General features: G+C 41.5%; 1 protein-coding gene across 1 annotated transcript in view; it reads right to left on the bottom strand.

Annotated features, from left to right (window-relative positions):
* The window catches only part of PAX7 (paired box 7), an 81035-nt gene that overhangs the window by 54349 nt on the left and 6686 nt on the right, over positions 1-20000 (bottom strand). Inside the window, exons 2-3 of the mRNA XM_074302564.1 lie at positions 7710-7875; positions 6628-6830 (exon numbers count right to left, since the gene is read on the bottom strand). Coding sequence (XP_074158665.1) covers positions 6628-6830; positions 7710-7875 — 369 coding nt within the window. The remainder of the gene's footprint in view (positions 1-6627; positions 6831-7709; positions 7876-20000) is intronic.

A 20000-nucleotide genomic window follows, 5' to 3' on the forward strand; every position in this document is an offset into this window, starting at 1 on the left:
AGAACAAGACTTTTAAAATGAGGAGGGACAGTAGACTAGCTAGAAATCTTTAGGAATCCTGATTTCTTTTACTTTGGTGAAACTCTGCCCTCAGCAGGAGCCATATAATCAATTCTCTATTGGAGAAGATGTTCAGTATATGGCTCCCTGGGGTTCAGTCATACAAGCCCCCTTGTCTATCATGAGGCTGTAGAGTGACTCAGACACCAGGAGCAATAAGCCAGTTATGAGATGAATTTCTCCAGACCGAATTACCTGCTGTACTCCTGAGGGCTTCTCCTCTCTCCTGAGAACCACTGATACAAATGGCCACTGGACCAGACCCAACCCCTTAGAGAAAAGAAGACTTGGGCAGGGGGTAGGATGGAAAGGGAGGCAATTCACTTTCATCAAGTGAAGAGTCATTGTGTAGAATTTGGATTAGACCTTCTGCTTGGCCAACAAAGGTAGAATCAGCAGCAATAAGATAGATAAGGGTTCTATATAAAGAAAAAATCACTAACAGAGCTGTTCAACAGCAGAAAGCGATGGCTCGGGAGATATAAGGTTCCCCATAACTGGGAAGACTCCAGATGAACAGGCTCTTATTATTATTATTTTTTTTTTTGCAATGCACACTTTTAAGTTTAATTTGCATTATTAACATTTTCTCCATCACTTTCTTAAGTTCAAACAATCAATAAAACTAGCATTCACCCATTTCTAAGGTAAAATGCTAACATAAAATTTAATAATCTTTCTTAAACTGGTAGGGGCTGGCTCCTGCACATCCCCATCCTATTGAACCCAGTGCTTTATAGATAGTCCTTTCTCTTCTCCATCAATGGAAAGGAAATTTAGTTAATACAAATTAACTAACTACTACTGGGAATTTCATATCTTCGAACAGACTCTTAACACACTGTGTTATGGATGTAGTAATCTTGATGGTTTACTGACAAAAATAGTCTTTTATTAAGTACCTACTATGTGCTAGGTGCAGTGATCTCGAAGGTTCACTGTCAGAGATGATATAGAGAAAATTTCTGTTCTTACACAGAGGGCCAAGTAAACAATAACCTGGCTTCTGTATATGAGACTGAGAATCCATGAGCCATTGCTGGGCATTCTGATCATTTCCCTCCCCCATCCTTTAATCTGGTCTTTCATTATTTCCTAATATGGTCTCTGCTCTGTTGATCTTGTTCCCTCCCACTCTGTGACAGGGGACTATTTCCTCCAGGTCTCTTCTCTTACTCTGGGGTATAATGTGTCCCCCAGACTGCCTTGTTCTTGTAGGGATCCATCCCCCATTAGTTCTTGAGAATTTTGTTGATGTAAGAAACTGGAAATGCTTCTTGGAATCTTCAGTATTTAGAACTTTGCCTAGCACACAGTGGGTACTTACTAAATGCTTATGGACTGAAGACTTTGTTCAGACTCAGTTTTCTCATCTATAAAATGGGGAGAATAATGCTTATACTCTCAACCTTACAGGTTTTTCATGAGAAGAGTGCTTTACAAATCTTAAAACACCATGCCAGTTTGAGGAAATCCTTTGCTGCAGTGGAAGACTCTCTGAAACTGTTATGAGGAGAACTAGATGTAAATTGAGGCTGTGCTGTTCATTAGTCATGTGACCTTGGACAACATCTCTAGACCTCAATCTTCATAAAACAAGTGGGGTGATTTTTTTTTTCCAACTTGGAGGTGCGGAACATCAAAAGGAATGTCAGGATCTGGGAATGTATTGCCTGGTTTTGGAAAAGTTTTCTTTTGTTCTTTCTCTTTATCATTCTTTTTTTTTTTTTTTAGGCAATTGGGGTTAAGTGACTTACCCAGGGTCACACAGCCAGGAAGTGTTAAGTATCTGAGATCAGATTTGACTCAGGTCCTCCTGACTTCAGGGCTGGTGCTCTTCCACTTCGTCACCTAGCTGCCCCTCTCCCCTTTTTTGTTTTTCAAAGCATGGTTTGCTAGATGGGTATGATATATTTGAAAATGAAAATATTTTTTAAAGTAATGTGTTGGGAAGGATTTCTAGGTCTGTTTCAGAGTAAAGGCCACTGTATAATTAGAAGGAATAGGTCTGGATTCTGATGGGAAAAAGAGAGCAGAGCAAAGTGGTGGTAGGAGCAGTAAACTTCCCTCCACTCCATCCCTTGCTTGCTTGGTTAGCTCTATCATCCTCTTCCCATCTCCTGAGCAAGGAGGAACACTTTTTTTTTTTTTTTTACCTTTAGGCAACAAGCAAGACTGGCTGCAGGGTTCTGGTGGAGATGATCAGCAGATCAGCTGATTTCCTATCTAATTTCTTTTTTCTTCTGCAAGGCTGAAAAATACCCTCCCTATACAAAATTAATTACCAGGATGGAAGTTGTTGGGGTTCTGGCCACGACATCCAATCCTGAGGTAACTGGATAGGGCACTAGGGAAGCCACAAGGCCACAGATGGCCACTGCCAGACACAGCCTGTGCCCTCCTCCTTTTCACCCTAGCTGAGGGACACAGTAACGCCTTCCTGTTTGGGACATCACCCCATAATCTCTGCATGGGAAGAACCTCGGGGACCATCTAGTCCAATCCATATCTGAAAGAGGAATCCCTTGATGATCTTCATGTTGGACAGCTCTCACTGTTGAGAAATAACGTCTGACAGAAAAGTTCCTCTTTGTAATTCGCCCTTTCCAATCCCCCTTTAGTTCTCTGGGACAAGTACAAGTCTAATCATGACAGCCCTTCCAATAATAAGACTAGAAGACAGTACTAATGTTCCTCTCTCCCAAAACATGCACCTTGAAGTTTTCTTTCTTTACACTAAATATCCCTATTTTTTTTCAGTGCTTACACTGTATAATCTCCATTATCCCGATCACCTCCTTCTGGACTCTAGCCTGTCAAGGTCTTTTGCAAACTTTTGTAAAAGTTAGAGCTGATGCTAGACCAAAAACAAAAAGAGAGAGAGAGAGAGAGAGAGAGAGAGAGAGAGAGAGAGAGAGAGAGAGAGAGAGAGAGAGAGAGAGAGAGAGAAAGAGAAAGAGCTGGGCTTAGTGGTACATATCTATAATCTCAGCTAACAGGGAGGCTGAGATGGAAGAACTGAGCTTGAGAGTTCTAGAGTAAGCTAGAGAGAGCTAAGCCACTGGGTGTTCTGCACTAAGTTGAGCATCAATATGGTTAACCCCTAGGAGCAGGAGGAGGGTATCAGTTGATTGTATAGGGAGAGGCAATCCAACCTAGGTTGGAAATGAAGTGGATCAAAGGAAAGGAAAAAGCAAAACAAAGGAAGCAGAGGTAGTGGTAAGAAAGAGAGGAAGGAGGGAAAAAAGGAAGAGAAAATGGGATGGAAAAAAGAAACATAGGGTGGGACATGAGTAGATGTCATTCCCCTGGCTAAAGACCATTATACTTACATCTCTGCCAGGATCAAGAACATCATTGTTAGATTTGCAGGTCTTCCTGATTCCAGGCCCAACACTATCTCCCCTATACCACAAGTGCCTCAAAATTCCATTTCTCTGATTCACATTCCCTCCTTGATACTAAGATCCAGAGGTTTAAACTGGATGATCTCTAAGGTCTAAAAAGCTCTGATTTTCTTTGTTCTAAGGTCCCTTTCAGTTCATAAGTTCTCTATTCCAAGGGCCCTTCCAGCTCTGACATTCTCTGTTCTAAGGCTCCTCCCAGCTCTTGACATTCTATATTCCAAGATTCCTCCTAGCCTTGATATTCTCTGTTCTAAGGACTCTTCCAGCTCCAAAATTCTCTGGTCTAAGGTTCTCCCAGCTCTAAAATTCTATGTTCCAAGGGCTTCCCCACTCCTTTCAGAAGAAAAACACTTCATTGACACTACATACTTCTTTCAACAAACATTATCTAGACACTAACAGTCTCCCATAAGGAGCAGAACCAATTTCCCCCCACCCCCCTCCAATTCCTGGGTCTTTACAATCTGCTCTCACCCATCCTTACTGGAGTTTCTGTTGTGTCTATCCAACTACTTCTAAAGGTTAACTCAGCTGGTTAGCCCTCAGGGCTAATGAGTCCAAGGTCATGAGTTCAGTCCCCACTGGGACCAATTAGTTTCCATCAGAAAAGCTTAGCTCTACAGGCTATACCTCCTAATGTAAATCTTGAGTTTTGGGGTGAGAGGTATGACTGGCTTGGGGCAGCCTGGATATCCCCACTAGCTAGATGTAAAATCAAAGCACAGGCCCTGTGGCTGCCATGCCAAAAGCATAATTTTTTTTTTGACAGAAAGAATGGCACAGGAATAAGTACTCATTGCTCTAGATGAAGACCAGGAAATTATATTCCTGAGAATATTTCAAATATCACAATTGGGAAATCTGAAGAATACTAAATTACAAGCACTAATGAAAAGGCACATGATTTATCCAGAATTATGGATAACTAAAAAAAAATTAATATGACTTTGGCAGTCCCATTTTTAGGGAACAATAAGAGCAGTCTAAATATTAGTTAAGGTTGAGACTCTGGATTTTTGGTTTCAGACAGATTGGAAGATCTTGTGTTTTACATTTTCCTTTTGCTGAAATGGAAATAAGTTTACATTTCCTGACCTCTAATCAGCTGATAACAAGGAGAGAAGACTTGGGAGCATGGTAGATAATAGGGAAAAACCATGCTGTAATTTAAAAAAATCTATTGCAATCCACAAAATATTCAAAATAGTACTTTTTTTTTGTTGTAACCTAGAATTGAAATCTAAGGGGGATTCCCCCCCATCATTTAGAGAATGGCTAAACAAATTACTGTTTATGGGTATTATGAAAGACTATTGTGTTAAAAGAAATGATAAATGAAATGGCTTCAGAAAAACATTGTAGGACTTATATGAACAGATGCAGAAGGAAGTAAACAGGGCCAGGAGAACAATGAATGCAATAACAACACTGTAAAGATAACTTTGAAAGACTTAGGAAATGTGATCAATTCAATGGCCAATCACAATTCCAAAGAATCGATGATAAAGAATACCAATCATCTCCTGGCAGAGAGGCGATGGACTACAGGGATAGAATAAGACAAATTTTCAGATGCAATTAATATGTGAATTTACTTATACTTAATTGTTACATGATATAGACCATATAACAATTTTATTTACATGGTATAGACCATGTAACAATTTTATTTACATGGTATAGACCATGTAACAATTTTATTTACATGATATAGACCATGTAACAATTTTTATTTGTTGAGGAAAAGTCATGTAAGAAGGGTAAGAAAAAAAAAAGGAGTAAAAAAGAAGCATCAACGAAACATCCAAAATACACAGAAAAGAGAAAGGGAAAGGGAAGAAGTTCAGGAGGGAACATAGACTAGGAGAACAAAATTGTTGGTACTACTGGGTTAAATTTAATCCTTAAAACCAAATTTCAAGTGGAGTTCATGGTGTATATGGAAATGTTTCTGTTTATTGATGTTTATAAACTTCAAAATAAATAAAAGAAAATGTAGAGAAAAAATTGCCTTGGAAACTCAAGAAATGACTGGTAACCCAATATGGATTTAGAAGTTGCTTTAAAGTCACCTGTAACAACCTCTCACTTTCACCATCTAAAGCAATCCTAACTTGTGTCTAGGGCAGGTCATCCTCCAGGAGCAGAGATCCAGGTCCCTCTCCCCCATTCATTCAGGCAACCAATCAACATTTCCAATGGGATAATTCCAAAAGGCAAGGTTAGGATAAAGCTCCAGTTTTATGGACCCTTGTTGTATTGTTTCCTGGATAACAAGATCCTTTGTAACTGGTTTTTTGGTTACTGCAGACCCTACAATGGGGTTAGGAGAAGGGGATAAGTATAAAAGGCTCTAGTCCCAGACCCCCAACAACAAGCAACATTCTATGAACAACATAGGGACGACTCCATCACCAAATGAAATGCCCTCATTAGGCCTTCTTTTCATTGGTTAACTATTTAGGAAGTCAAGTAGAGCAGCACAAAATAAAACTGATTCTTTGGTAAGGACCATGTGAATAGGCTGGGTGAGAGGAATGGATTAACGGGCTCCTAATAAGACCTGGATTCAATTCATTACATAAATATTTGCTGCTTGGTACCTGGCTGATAGGAAACACCAACAAGTACAGAAACTTGATCCAGAAAAACTAAGAAGAGACCAGGAGACAGCTGTCAACACCACAACCAGACATAACCTGTAGCATCAAAAGCTACAGGTCTACACATGGACACACAGTCTACATTTCCTGAAAATGCCCAAGGACTTTAGGCTTCTGGGCAGACTCTGTCCATCTCATCCCTCAATAAAACCTTTAAATAAGATGGGAAGTGAGAGGGAAGGTTTTTATAGGGTGTCTACTATGTGCCAGACACTGTGTTAAGTCTTTCTTCAAATATTATCTTATTTAATCCTCATATAAATCCTGGAGATTGGTACTATATTATTCCCATTTTACAGATGGGGAAACTGAGGCAAACCATGGTTAAGGACTTGCCCAGGATCACCCATTCATTTGTTTCCACCAGTCAACAACATCTCTGTCTCATTAGGAGGTACCTTGCACCAATGGTGTTGTCCAAGTATGATATCTCCCTTTCTGAATGGAATAAGAGTCCTGGGAAAAATGAGAAACGACGTGGGAGTGATGGTACATACCTGGGGAGACAGTCCACTGCTGACAGCGTTCATGTGGTTAGTGGGGGCCGCCGGGTTCATGAAGCTGTCAGAGTAGCTGGAGAAGCTGTGGCGGGCCCCATAGGCAGAGCTGGTGTCCGCAGCAGCGGCAGCTGCAGCAAGACCCCCCTGGTGCATGGTGGATGGTGGGAGGGGCTGGGGCCTGTGTACGGTGCTTCCTCCATCTGCCAAGAGACCAGGAGATGCCTTAGAATTATGAGACCAAAGCATGTTAGGGGTGGAAGAGGCCTTGGAATGTATAGTGCTAAAGCTGGGAGGGCCTTTAGAACACAGAATGTCAGAGCTGGGAGACCATTAGAACATAGTTTGTCCGAGGTGAGAGGTGATCAAAGAACTCAGGCTTTTAAAGGAGGAAGTTTCTTAAAGGTAATCTAATTCAATTACTTTATACTGAAGAAATTTGAATCCCATTGGGGGATCAGTAAATTATCTGAGGTAACAGAGTACACACCAAAGCTGAGATTCAGTTCAGGCCTTCTAACTCCAAACCAGTAGAGCCCCAGCTATGAAAAGGAACCCGCCTTTCCTAAGCAGACTTAACAAATTCTCATGAATCCAAAGCCACTGTGTGAATGAGATCCTCACAGATATCCCAACTCCAGGGGATTTAATAAACCAGAAGCTTTATTTTTCTTGCACCTGCTGTAGATTTGGGAGACTAAATGGTGCAGACAAATTGTCCCAGCCTTCCCATCCCGGCCCCTCCTCCAGGATAGCTCAAGCTGTGTCTGTCCACAATGCCAAATTCCCAGATGAGAAATGTTTCTGTCAGGTCCCCTGAGCAATGGGCTGCTCTCTGCCAAAGAGCTAGATGCCCTGGAAACATCTGGAGGCTGGGCCAGGCCTTTAGTACTTCTTCCTTGGAGCGGTTTGGTCCTGTGTGGCCACAGCTGCTGTTTGACGTCATGGTTCCGGGACAAGATCTGCTGCAGCAGGTGCTGGGTCCTGGGGGAACTGAGGGAGGAGAAGGGGGGAGCACAGGAGGAAGACCAGAAGAAGAAGATGGGAAAGGGATACTTGATAACCCCTAGGCCCTGACTCACCTTGGGAAATGGTGGTACTGGGGTAGGTGGAGTCCGGCAGTTGATATGGTGGGATTGTGGGCATGCCCGTGGGTGGGAAGCCTCCTGGGAGAAGGTGGTTGAATGCTGCAAGTTGATTGGCACCTGCCTGTTTGCGCCACCGTGCCCTACGGTTACTGAACCACACCTGGGAGGGAGAGAAGGATGAGAAGGGAGGGGGACAGAGGATGAGATGTGAGCATTAAGGAACCTGCCCTCACTTCCACCTCCCAACCTTTCTCAGGATCCTGGACACCAGGCTAACATTAGCTGGTAACCAGAGCAAAGCAGCCTGCTTTCCTTATTGGCCATCCAGAAGGTCTGGCATGGAGATGCTCATATTTACATCACCCTTTGTGCATTTATTAAATACTCATTATGTGCTGGGCACTGGCAAACAGAAACAGACTGGCACAAGTCCTTGCCTTCAACAAGTTTTCATTCTATCATGTGCTAGGCAGTCACACAAATAGATATATTTAAAATCAACTTTTATAGGCAAAATAATTTTGGTCAGAAGGCTCTAGGAGCAAGGAGAAAAACATTACTAAGGAAACAGGATTTAGGATGAACTTTGAAGATGAGGTATAGGAAGGGAAAGGGAGGGAGGGAGGGACAGAGAGGAGAGGGAGAATGAGGAAAGAAAAAAGGAAGAGAGAAAAGATAAAGGAAGAAAGATAAAAGGAGAAAAAGAAGGAAAAGAGAGGGAGAAAGAGATGAAGGAAGCGAGAGAGGAGAAGAGAGAAAAGAGAGAGAGAAGAGAAGGAGGGAGAGAGAAGAATGAAGAGAGGGGAGAGAGAAAGAAGGAAAGAGGAGAGGGAAAAGGAGGGAGGGACGGGGGAAGAGGGAGGTAGAAAGGAATGGTGGAAGAGAGAGAAAGTAGAGAGAAGGGAGAGAATTGGGGTTGAAGAGAGAGAGAAATAGAGGAAGAGAGAAAAGAGTGATAGAAGAGAGAAAGACAGAGAGAAAGAAAGAGAAAAGGAGAGAAAGAAACAAAAAAAAGAAAAAAGAATGAGTTAGAGAAGTATGAGGGATAGCTAGTGGTGATGGGAGATGGAAAGTGGAAAGTCAAGTGGGAGGAAGAACAAGGTCAATCAATCAAACAGTTCCTAGAACCTCATTTGTTGGTTGATTGAGGACTAAGCTGACCAGTTTGACTGGACCCAGGAGTGCTTGAGGGATAGTGATAGGTTCTAAGGAAAGGAAAGCAGAGCCAAAGCTAGTTATAAAGTGCTCTCCATCTTTTATTTTATTTCTAGGACCATAGAATTTGGATTTGGAATAATCCTTAAAAATAATTTCACCCTTTTCTCATTTTATCAATAAGAATACTGAACTTCCAGAAGGAGTAAACTGCTTGTCATCACATATTTATCAAAATAGCAGAAGCAACGTTTGAATTCAGGTACCCTGATTCCTCTCTTGTGAATTAGGTGGTGGGAATATCATCACTCTCATTTTAAAGAGAAGGAAACTGAAGCCCAAAGAGGTTCCTCAGCTAACTGATTGAAGGGCCAATCCTGGAATCCATTGCTTCAGACTCCAAGACCCTATGTGGGGTGGCTTCCCTCCCCCTTCCCTCCCCACCACTCTCACTCCCCATCATAACAAGAAAATTACATTTGGGCACATGTTTCACTTCTGATAATGGTGGGTTGTGAAGACAACTGAGTTGGTTCAAGTTGACCCATCTATACTAATGAAAAAAAAAATTACCCATATATCTTGTCCAATAGCTGGGCCAGAAAGTATTGGCAGAGAAATAGAAGAAGAGTAGTGTGATGACATGGAAAAAGCAAAGTCAAAGTCATGGTCTTAGAAAGTCCAAACAAGGAAGGCCCTTAGAATTGGACTATCAGAGCTGGAAGGACCCTTAGAACCCAGGATATTGGAGCTGGAAGGGCCTTTAGAACCCAGAATGTCAGAACTGGGAGGAGCCCTAGAACCCAGGAGGTCAGAGCTGGGAGGGCCTTTAGAATAAAGAATGCATCTACTCAGCCTCTAGGATTCCTTCCATTTTTAAACCTACAAACCTATGACCTTTTGTCAAATCTGTAAGGAATCTTAGAAAAGCATGTCAAAGCTGGACTTTTGGAATCACCTAAATTCCCTCTCACCCCTTTCCTCCCTTTGAGGGCCTTTTGTCACACAACTAGTAAGTGACTGAGCCAACACTGGACCCAAAGTCCCTTGATTTTAAGCCCTGTGCCCCTTGTGAAACTTTCCCCTGAGGGTCAGTCACCTGTACCAGGTGAATTACATCCATGCAAAATCCTGCCTGGAGGCACGAGGTTGTAGTAAGCATATGGCCATCGCACCCCAGTTTTGGAGCGGATGTTTTGTCTAACTCCCTTCACTTTTCAGATGAGAAAACTGAGTCTTAGGTGACTTGCTCAATGTCACACAGCTAGTCTGGAATCCCAAAGGTGCCCTGCTGTCCCCTCCCATGCTCCCATAATGAGAAGACATGATTAATTCACTGGTCCTCAACTTTCTTCCCTCCACTGAGTGGGGAAACCCCTTCCTGCCCTATGCCCCCCCACCTATCGCAGGGCCCTGGGTTTAGGGTTCCCCACTGATCTCCTGTATTTATTTTTTTCTCCCTTGTGGAGGGAGGAGCAGGATAAGCTTTTGAGCCAGCTGAAAGAGCAGCTGCTGGTGAGACCTGATTAGGTTTCACATCCAAGGCAGAGGGTGTCGGGAGCCAGCTCTAGAGTGCAAGCCAGGCAGGCAGAGGCCATGCTCTCCCCTCCCCCAGCTTCCCACGGCCCCAGAGGCCCCTTGGAATGGTTCTGGGGGGAGAATTGGGCTAGACAGGCAGTGCCTGGGCAAGACCAGGCCAGCACCTGCACCCAGCATCCCTGGCTAGCTTGGGATTCGAACTGAAACATTGACCACAATCCTGGGTAGGGCCTCTGCTTCTCCATAGGAAAAATGGGCAGAAGCTCACCTTATCTCCCCCAGGAGAGCATAAAGAGGAGTGGGATCATTTCACCTTTGAACTGATAAGCATTTTCCCCTTTGCATTAATAAATACTTTGGTATTTTGCTTTCTGTCCTTCAAGGGTCTACTACAATGATTCATTCCCCAGGAAGTCTTTCTTTCTTCCCTAGAATGAAGATGGTTCTTATTTAATCTTAAAATATCTGATGTGTGTATGTATGTATGTATGTATATATATATATAATCTTCACATTCCCTATTTTTCTGTCTCTTACTCTCTCTGCCTCTCGTTCCCCCCTCTCTTTCCCTTTCTCTCTGTATTTATCTCCCTGTTTCTCTCTTCCCCCTTCCCTTTCTGTCTCTTGTTCTTTCTCTGTCTTCCTTTCTGTCTCTTTCTGTCACTCTCTGTTTCTCCATCTTTCTCTCTCCCTGTCCCATCACTGTCTCTTTCTCTCTCTCCATTTCTCTTCCTTTCCCCCTCTTTCTCTCTCACATTCACACATACACATACATACATGACTTGTACTATGATCCTGGCATGGTGCTGTAGACAGAGAATTAGGTCAGGAAGACTTGGCTTTCAATCAAATCCTGCTTCTAGCTTTTCCTATCTCTGTGGCTGGAAGTTATCTAACTAAGACTCTGGGTCCAGTCCCTCATTTTACAGCGGAGGAAACTGAGGCCCAGGGGGTTTATAACTTGCTTAAATTCATATGGTAACAAGTATCTCTCAACATTTGTGAGAATAATAAGAACCATGGATGGAACCACTTTGGAGAGCAGTCTGGAATTATGTCTAAAGAGTTATGAAATTTTGTATGGTTTTTGACCCAACAGTATCACCATTAGGTCTGTTTCCCAAGGTGATCAGGGAAAAAGGAAAAAAGCCATATGTTCTAAAATACTTATCGGGGCTCTCTCTGCAGTGGCAAAGAACCGGAAACTGAGGAGATGCTCCTCAACTGGGGAAAGGCTGAACAAGTTGGGGTATATGAATGTAGTGGAATACTATTGTCCCATAAGAAATAATGAGCAGGATGCTTTAGAAAAAACCTGGAAAGACTTAGATGAACTGATTCAAAGTGAGGTGAGCAGAACCAGGAGAACAATGTACACACTAACAGCAACATTGTATAGAAATCAAGTATAAGTGACTTAGCTTTCTGTGGCAATAGTGACCCTGGTGAAAAATGTTATCCACCTCCACAGAAAGAACTGATGTCTGAACAGAGACCAAAGCATGCTATTTTGTACTTTCTTTTTTCCTCCCTTTAGATCTATGTCTTCTTTCACAACATGTTATGGTAATAAATGAATGAATGAAAAACAAACAAACAAATAAATACAAGATGGAATTGCAAAGAGTGAAGACTTCTTTTCTCTACAACTTTTTTTTTTTTTTTTTTTTTTTTAAACAGAGAAGCTTGAACAGAGAGAAAACCAAGTGCTGGAGTTGAGAGGACAGAGAGAAAACTCCCATTTTACATATGATGAAACAAGAGTGCAAGGGGGAAATGACTTTTTTTTTTTAGCTCTTTCCTTTATTTTTCCTTCCATATTTCTTTTTTCCTCTACTATTTCCTTCCTCCTTCTTTTCTTTTATCTCCTTTCCCTCTATACTTGGCAATTTACAATTCACACATCATTTATTAAGCACTTACTGTATGTAAAACATTGCCTCTAGCATTCAGGGAGAACATCCAGCATGATATATTGTGCTAGACTCGGTATCAGGAAGACTTGGATTTAAATCCCAGTTCTATCACTTTACTACCTGTGTGATCTTAAGTCACTTTCCCTTGTTGAAGCTAGTTACTTGTTTGTAAAAATAATGAGACCGGACTAGGATTCTTTGATTCTGTCCAGCTTTAAATCTGTAAGGCTAGGACTTTTTGCCATGGAGAGGGAAAGGACACAAGGCCCCATGAGGGAGAGGTGCCCTAAGGTACCAGATGTTAGGTGGAGGTTGCAGAATGGGAGAGCAAGAAAGGACCAGGGTCAGGGAGGATGCTAATAGCATCTTATTTTAAGCAATTATTCTTTCTAAATGATAGCTATGCTCAGTTGTTTCTGCTAAGCTAAAGAAGTCAAATAAAACCAACAAGTCTCTTTGTAAACATGAGGCACCTTGCAAAAGACAATCCCCGTTCCCAAGGAACTCGCAGTCCAACGGAAGAGACAACAGACCAAAAACTATGAGCAAATGAGATACAGTTAGGACAAATTGGAGGTAATCAAAGTGGAAAGACACTAAAATTGAAGAGGAGTGGGAAAAGCTTCTTGCAAAAGTTTAGACTTTAATGCAGCCCTGAAGGAAGCCAGGAAGCAGAGATGAGAAGAGTTTTGGGTAGGGAAGACAGTCACAGAAAATTCCTGTAGTCAAGATGGAGTACTGGGTGAACAGAACAACAGAGAGGTCAGCGTCTCTGTATTGTAGAATATATGGGGGTAGGGTGGAAAGTAAAGTGTAAATGTTATTGATCCCTGGGAATAGAGTCTGATTGCCTCACCCTAGTTACAGCTTTGCCTCTTACATATTCTTGTGTGAATAACATCTTGTTAATAATAGGAAGTCATGTTTCTATGATGAGTTAAGGGTTACAAACTATTTTCCCCAAAGCTCTGTGGAATGGGTACTGTAGTCAGTATTCTGGGTAATGCAAGTAACTATTCCTATTCTACAAATAAGGAAACCAGAGAGAGGCTGGGACACCTCCCCATTCATACGGGGAGTAAGTGTCAGAGGCTGGATGCAAGGATACTTGTCCTGATTCAAAGAATAGCCCTCATTCCACCAACCCATGCTGCTTTGCAATATTCATTTATGATCATTAGTTATATCATAAATGTGCAATAATATATATATATATAATATAATTGATTATTACAATTAATGATAATAAAAGTATTGATAGAATGCTCTAAGGCTTTAGAGAGCTTTACAATTATAGCCTCATTCGAAGGTGCTATTATCATCTCCATTTTTCACACAAGAAAACAGAGGCATATAGAAGTCAAATGCTTCCTAAGGGTCACACAATTAGTGTCTGAGGAAGGATCTGAATTCAGATGTTCCTCCTTCCAAGGCAGAAGTTTAGCCACTAAGCCATTTTTAATGCAAACAAAATCTCTTGGGTATCTTAGCCTTGGGTCGTGATAAACAAGCTCCTCTCTATTATTGTTCCACTTTGGACCAGGGCCAATAGGCCTTTCTGCTTACATTCACCAGGTCTGTTTCCTTGCCATCCTAGGGAGGGTGTACAGAGTACTTGCTTACTCTGTATAGTGCAAAGGGCAGAATTCAGGTAGGGGGGAGCAAGGTAGTTACAGGGAGCTAGTTTAGGTTTAATATAAAGAAAAGCTTCCTAATAATCAGGGCTACCCAACAACCAGATGGGCTATTTTGTTAAATACTAAGCTCTCCATCACTTGGATATAGGCAGCTGGTAAGCTATCCAGTCTCTGACATTTACTAAGCTGTGTGACCCTGAGCAAATCACTTGACCTCTGACTCAGTTTTCTCATTTGTAAAATGGGAATAATAATAGCATCTACCTCTTGGAGTTATTGGGAGGATAAAAAGAGATGTTTGTAAAATGCTATAAAACACTATACAAATGGGGGTGGCAAGATGGTGCAGTGGCTAGAGTACCAGCCCTGGAGTCAGGAGAATCTGAATTCAAATCTTCCCTCAAATTTAACATTTGCTAGCTGTAGACCTAGGAGATCATTATACACTTTAACAATGATATTGTATGAGGATGTATTCTGATGGAAGTGGATATCTTCAACATAGAGAGGAGCTAATCCAATTCCAGTTGATCAATGATGGACAGAATCAGCTACACCCAGAAAAAGAAACACTGGGAAATGAGTGTAAACTGAGCATTTTTTTGTTTTTCTTCCCAGATTATTTTTACCTTCCGAATACAATTCTTCCTTTGCAACAACAACAACAAAATTCGGTTCTGCACATATATATATTGTACTTAGGATATACTATTATTTAATATGTATGGGAATGCCTGCCATCTAGGGGAGGGGATGGAGGGAAGGAGGGGAAAAATTCGGAACAGAAGGGAGTACAAGGGATAATGTTGTAAAAAAAATTACCTATGCATATGTACTGTCAAAAATGGTTATAATTATAAAATTAATTAAAAAAAAATTGCTAGCTGTGTGACTCTGGACAAGTCTCTTAACCCTAATTGCCTAAAATAAGATACAAATGCAAACCATTACTATTACTATATATTATATATACAATGTTATATACTCAGATACAGGCTAGCACCTTTCAAGGATGCTGCTGAGCAGTTTATTGCACTAGGGGAGAGGTTTGGTTAGTCAATACTTCTGACATTCTGTGCTCCCACATTCTTGTAGACCATTGACTTACTGACTTCAGTGTTCTGATGTTTTTCCCAGCTCTGACATTCCTGGTTCTAAGGGCCCTCCCATCTCTGAAATTTTCTGATTCCCATTCCTTCCCTTGATCTTCTCCCTAAGCCTCTCTGAAGTCTCAGCCCAGAACAATGATACCTAAATTGGCACCCTCCCCTGCCCCGACTTGGCCCCTAGTGCTTAGGTCATCCCATTCGCCTTTGTAAAAACCCAAGCTTTCATCAATAATTGTTAGGATTTCTGGGAATTTTGCTTTAGAAATTCCAATACAATGAATTCCAGTGAGGAATTCATTTGTGCATAGAAGTGCATTCTGGGAATCTACTAGCCATTTAAAATATAAGTGAGTTCCACTTTAAGCAAATGCACTTAAGAAAATGATTCATCCTTAAATAGGGAATTCCATAACATACTTAGACACACAAGACCTACAAATGGAAGGTGTCTGAGAGGCCATGTAGCCCCCATCCCATTTTAGAAATGAGTATACTGAGGCCCAGCTGGATTAAGGCCGTAAATGAAAATGGAATTTGGTTTATAAAAGTTGTCTGGGAACTTGGATGGCTATTAAGCAAATCAAATTACCACTGCAAGCTGTTGTCTGCTATTGTTGATCAATCAATTAATCAATCAACAAGTGTTTATTAAGCACCTACTCTGTGACCGGAATAAGAATGGTATTTCTTCATGCTCAGCTAAGCACATGAGGGCCGTTCACATTGGCTTGGGACCAGATCAATCCCAAGAGTCTGTGTTTCACACGGAAACACTGAGAGACAGCCAGCCAGCCACTCAGGACACGGCTGGGTTTATTGTCCTTCAGGGAAGGTGCATGCTGGGCAGTCCCCTGAGAAAATAAAAATTAAAACACCCCCTAGAGAAAAATACTATTACAGCTAACATTATGAACCACCCCCTCCCCGGCCCCCCGCCTCTGCTCCTCCCCTCCTCCTTCCTCTACTTCCCACAGGTGGGTCAGGCTTCCTGCTGAGGGTAGGCATCCTTTTATTGGCAGATCAGCCAAATCGAGGGGAAAGACCATGTAATGTGGGGCCGGCTTCAAAGGGAGGCCGCTCCTGCTGGGGCGTGGGTCAGGTCTGGCCAGCCCTCAAGGAGCCCCTTGTGAAAGGATCTCATTACCCCTTGGGGGGGGGGCTCCCACTGACCTGGAGGGAAAGGGCGGGAGGGTGGAGGGGGGCGAGGAATGACATATCTGCTAGTGTAGGTGAGACTAGTCACCATTGGAATTTCTTAGAACGGAACTAAGTATCCCCCTAGAACATTAGAACCCTGGAAACTTAGAATCATAGAAATCTAGAGAAACAGAGAATCTTGGAATCACAGACAGCACTGAATAGTAAGATTTTAATCATAGAGTTAGGAACAACTGCTCCAGTGACTCCTTTTTGCTAAAAGAATAAAATACAAACTCCTAGCTTTGGTCTTTACAATCCTCCAGCTCTCTTTCTCAAGCTCATAGACAACCTCTTTTATGAACTCTGGACAAATTGTTTTTCTTGCTGTTTTCTATATACACTATCCTACCTCCGTGCCTTTGCACAAGCTGTACCTCTCTGCTTGGAATACTCTCCCTCCTTTATCTCTACCTCAAAAAGTCCCTATTTTCTTTCAAAGATCAGCCCAAGGTCCCCCTTCTTCAGGAATCTTCTGATTCTTCACAGTGCTAGTCACTTCACCTGGAAATTGCTTTGCATCTAATATTAAATTTTCCATTTGTGTGTATTCCTTCCTCTAACCTTGAGGGCAAAGCCACACTTAGTAGCTGTGTGATTCTAGGCCAACTCCTGTCTGCCTCAGTTTCCTTATCTGTAAAATGGGAATCATAATAGTAGTACTTACCCCCCAGATTGTGGTGAGGATAACATTTTATAATATTTGCAAAGCAAACATTAAAGCTCCCTCTATAAATACTAAATGTTGTTATTGTTATTATTATATATTATTTCTATGTAAAACAATATTATATTATGTTTTTGTAATATATCATATTGTAATCATTATTAGTAATAGAATGTTGGACAGCCAAGTGGCTCAGTGGATAGACTGCCAGGTCTGGAGTCGGGTGATCAAATTTAGCCTCAGAAATTTCCTGGACATGTCACTTAATTCCTGTCTGCCTCAATTTCCTTATCTGTAAAATGGGGATAATAATAGTACCTGCTTCTTAGGTTGTAATGAGGATAAAATTCTATCATATTCACAAAGTTCTTTGCAAATGTTAAAGCTCTCTCAATAAATAAAGGTGTTATTGTTATTAAATATTATATTATTTCTATGCAATATTAACATGTTTTTGTAATCTACTTATCCACCTAATCTAATAATGATTATAATTATATAGTTATAATAATAATCATAATTATATAATATAGATATAACACAATATAATTCCAATAATTAGTATAATAGAATTTTGGGAATTGAGGTGGGCTCAATGGATAGAGTGCCAGGCCTGGAGTCAAGAAGATCTGAGCCCAAAACTTCCCTGACTGTGTGACCCTGAATGTGTCACTTAATCTGATTTGCCTCAGTTTCCTCATCTGTAAGAGATATTAGAAAAGGAAATGGCAAACCTATTCCAGTATCTCTGCCAAGAAAACCTCAGATGGGGTCATGGAGAATTGGACAAGAGTGAAAAACCCAAAAGAATGCCGAATCCTTGATGAAGAAAGTGAATTTGCTTTTCTGACACATAGTGTGTATTTAATAAATGTTGAACAAGTAAATAGAATTCCAAACTGGGAGGGACTTCGAAGAGCACCGAAATCACTTTTTGTAGGCCCTGGACTCCTGTGAGAATCAGGCAGAGGAAGCCTATGGACCTCTTCTCAGAATTAGGCTTTTAAATGCATTAAATAAAATCCAGAAGATGACAAAGGAAGCCAATTCTATTAAAACACAGCCATCGAAACCCCAACAGCAACAATCCTCAGACCCCAGGTGAGGAATTTTTGATCTTGTCCAACACCTGCAATTTACGTGTCAGGCAGTTTTTAGTGCCTTGCCTCGGGGTACTCAAATAGTTGCTCCCTAAGGAGCAAAACCCAGGTTTTCTGCCTGTATATCCAGTCCTGTTTCCTCACATCACAATAGAAGCTTCAAATCATATAATCTCATTGTCGATTGATTTTGCTGAATGTTTCCCCCCTCTCCTTCCTCCTTTTCTTTTAGAAATTCTTCGGCTCTCTGAGAGGGAAAAGGGTAGGATATGGGAAGAAATTTAGACGTGTAAAAATAGAAGCTATCAATGAAAATCTGTTTTTAAAAATCTCATTGACTGAATGTGGATTGCAGCAGAGTATTTTCACTGTTTGCTCTTTCCTTCTCGGACCCCTTTTGGTCTGATTTTTCTTGCACGACATGACAAATATGAAAATATGTTTAAAAGGATTGCACATGTTTAACCTATATCAGATTATTTGCCATCTTGGGGAAAGGAGGAGGTAAGGAGAAAAATTTGCAATATAAAAACTTAGAAAAAGGAATGTTGAAAATTATCTTTATATGTATTTGGAAAAATAAAATGCTATTGAGGGGGGAAAAAAAGAAAAAAAAAAAAGATCCCATCATCCTAGATTCTCAGAGTTGGGACCAGGGAGATTGCACTTTCTCAGGGCAGGAAATCTCTTCTCTAGCATCCTTGACAGGTGGTCACCCAAACTCTGCCCCATACTGGTATATTGGGGGGCCTGTTTGTCCTGTGGTCCCTTCCCTTCGCCCCCCTTTACCCCAGAACTTGATTGACACATGTTGTCGGCTCCCACAAGCCAATAAAAGATCCCCTCTGATAGCCAGAAAATTTTACAAGGGGCGGCAAGGCTTAAAAGTGGTGGGAAGCATTGGAGGCTGCCAGGAGGCTGGGATGAGAAAGCCTCGTGGAATGTGCCCTGGAGAACAGCTGCTTGGAGGCTTCTGGCTGCTGAGTCCCAGGGGCCCGCCAAGGGCTAAGGGGTGGAGGGAGGCGGGGTAGGGGGCCTCTGGCGACTCAGATATCACACTTCGGGGATGGGGGTGGGGGTGGGGGTTGTGATACGTTTTCTCTTTTCCCAATTGGGAAAAAAAAAGCAAAAAAGTATCCTTCAGAAGGAACTGGAAAACCATGGATAGGGAAACTGATTTCTCCTCCTGATTGACTTGTCCCATAACTTCTCTAGGAAAACCGTGCAATATAATGGAAAGATCCCTGAAGTTGGAGTCAGGAGCTTGGATTCCCATCCCAGTTGTGCCGTGAATTTGCCGTGTATTGGATCAACTCATACAACCTCTCTGAGCCAAATGGGGAACAAAAATCACCCTACTTACTCCCCAAAGATGTCTAGGGAGATGTCTACCATCTCCACCCAAGTCAACCTTCCTTGACATCAAAACCTTGTGTCCTCAAGGAAGGTTACCTGACTCCCTCATCCAACTCTGAAAACTCCATGATTCCATGTTCTTTCAACACTTAGGTAGACAATTGGCATGTACTTTCAAGTGATCTTACCATATTGTTCTCCACATCTTTCCCAAATTTAGTTTATATAAACTTGGAAGTCTATACTTTTATCATTTTTGAGTGCAAAACTCTATGTTGTTTCTTTCTAAGAGATTTCATTTTAGGGGGTAGTTTTTATTTACACAAGAGGGTCTTAGTGTGAGGTCTGTGGACTTTTAAAAATATTTTTATAACTATATTTCAATAATGTTAGTTTTGTTGGCAATCCTGTGCATTTCATTTAATGCATTTTAAAGTGTTATGCGGAGAAAGAGTTCTACATGTTGTCTGACTGACAAAGGGGCTGTGACGCCCATACACATGCACACACATGTATGAAAAACTCGATTTAGATCACTATACCACATGTTGTAGGTGTGAATCCTAATTTTCCCTGACTTAGAATAAATGTGAGCCTTCTTTGAACACT

This window comes from Sminthopsis crassicaudata, chromosome 3, assembly GCF_048593235.1.
Source record: "Sminthopsis crassicaudata isolate SCR6 chromosome 3, ASM4859323v1, whole genome shotgun sequence".
Taxonomy (NCBI): domain Eukaryota; kingdom Metazoa; phylum Chordata; class Mammalia; order Dasyuromorphia; family Dasyuridae; genus Sminthopsis; species Sminthopsis crassicaudata.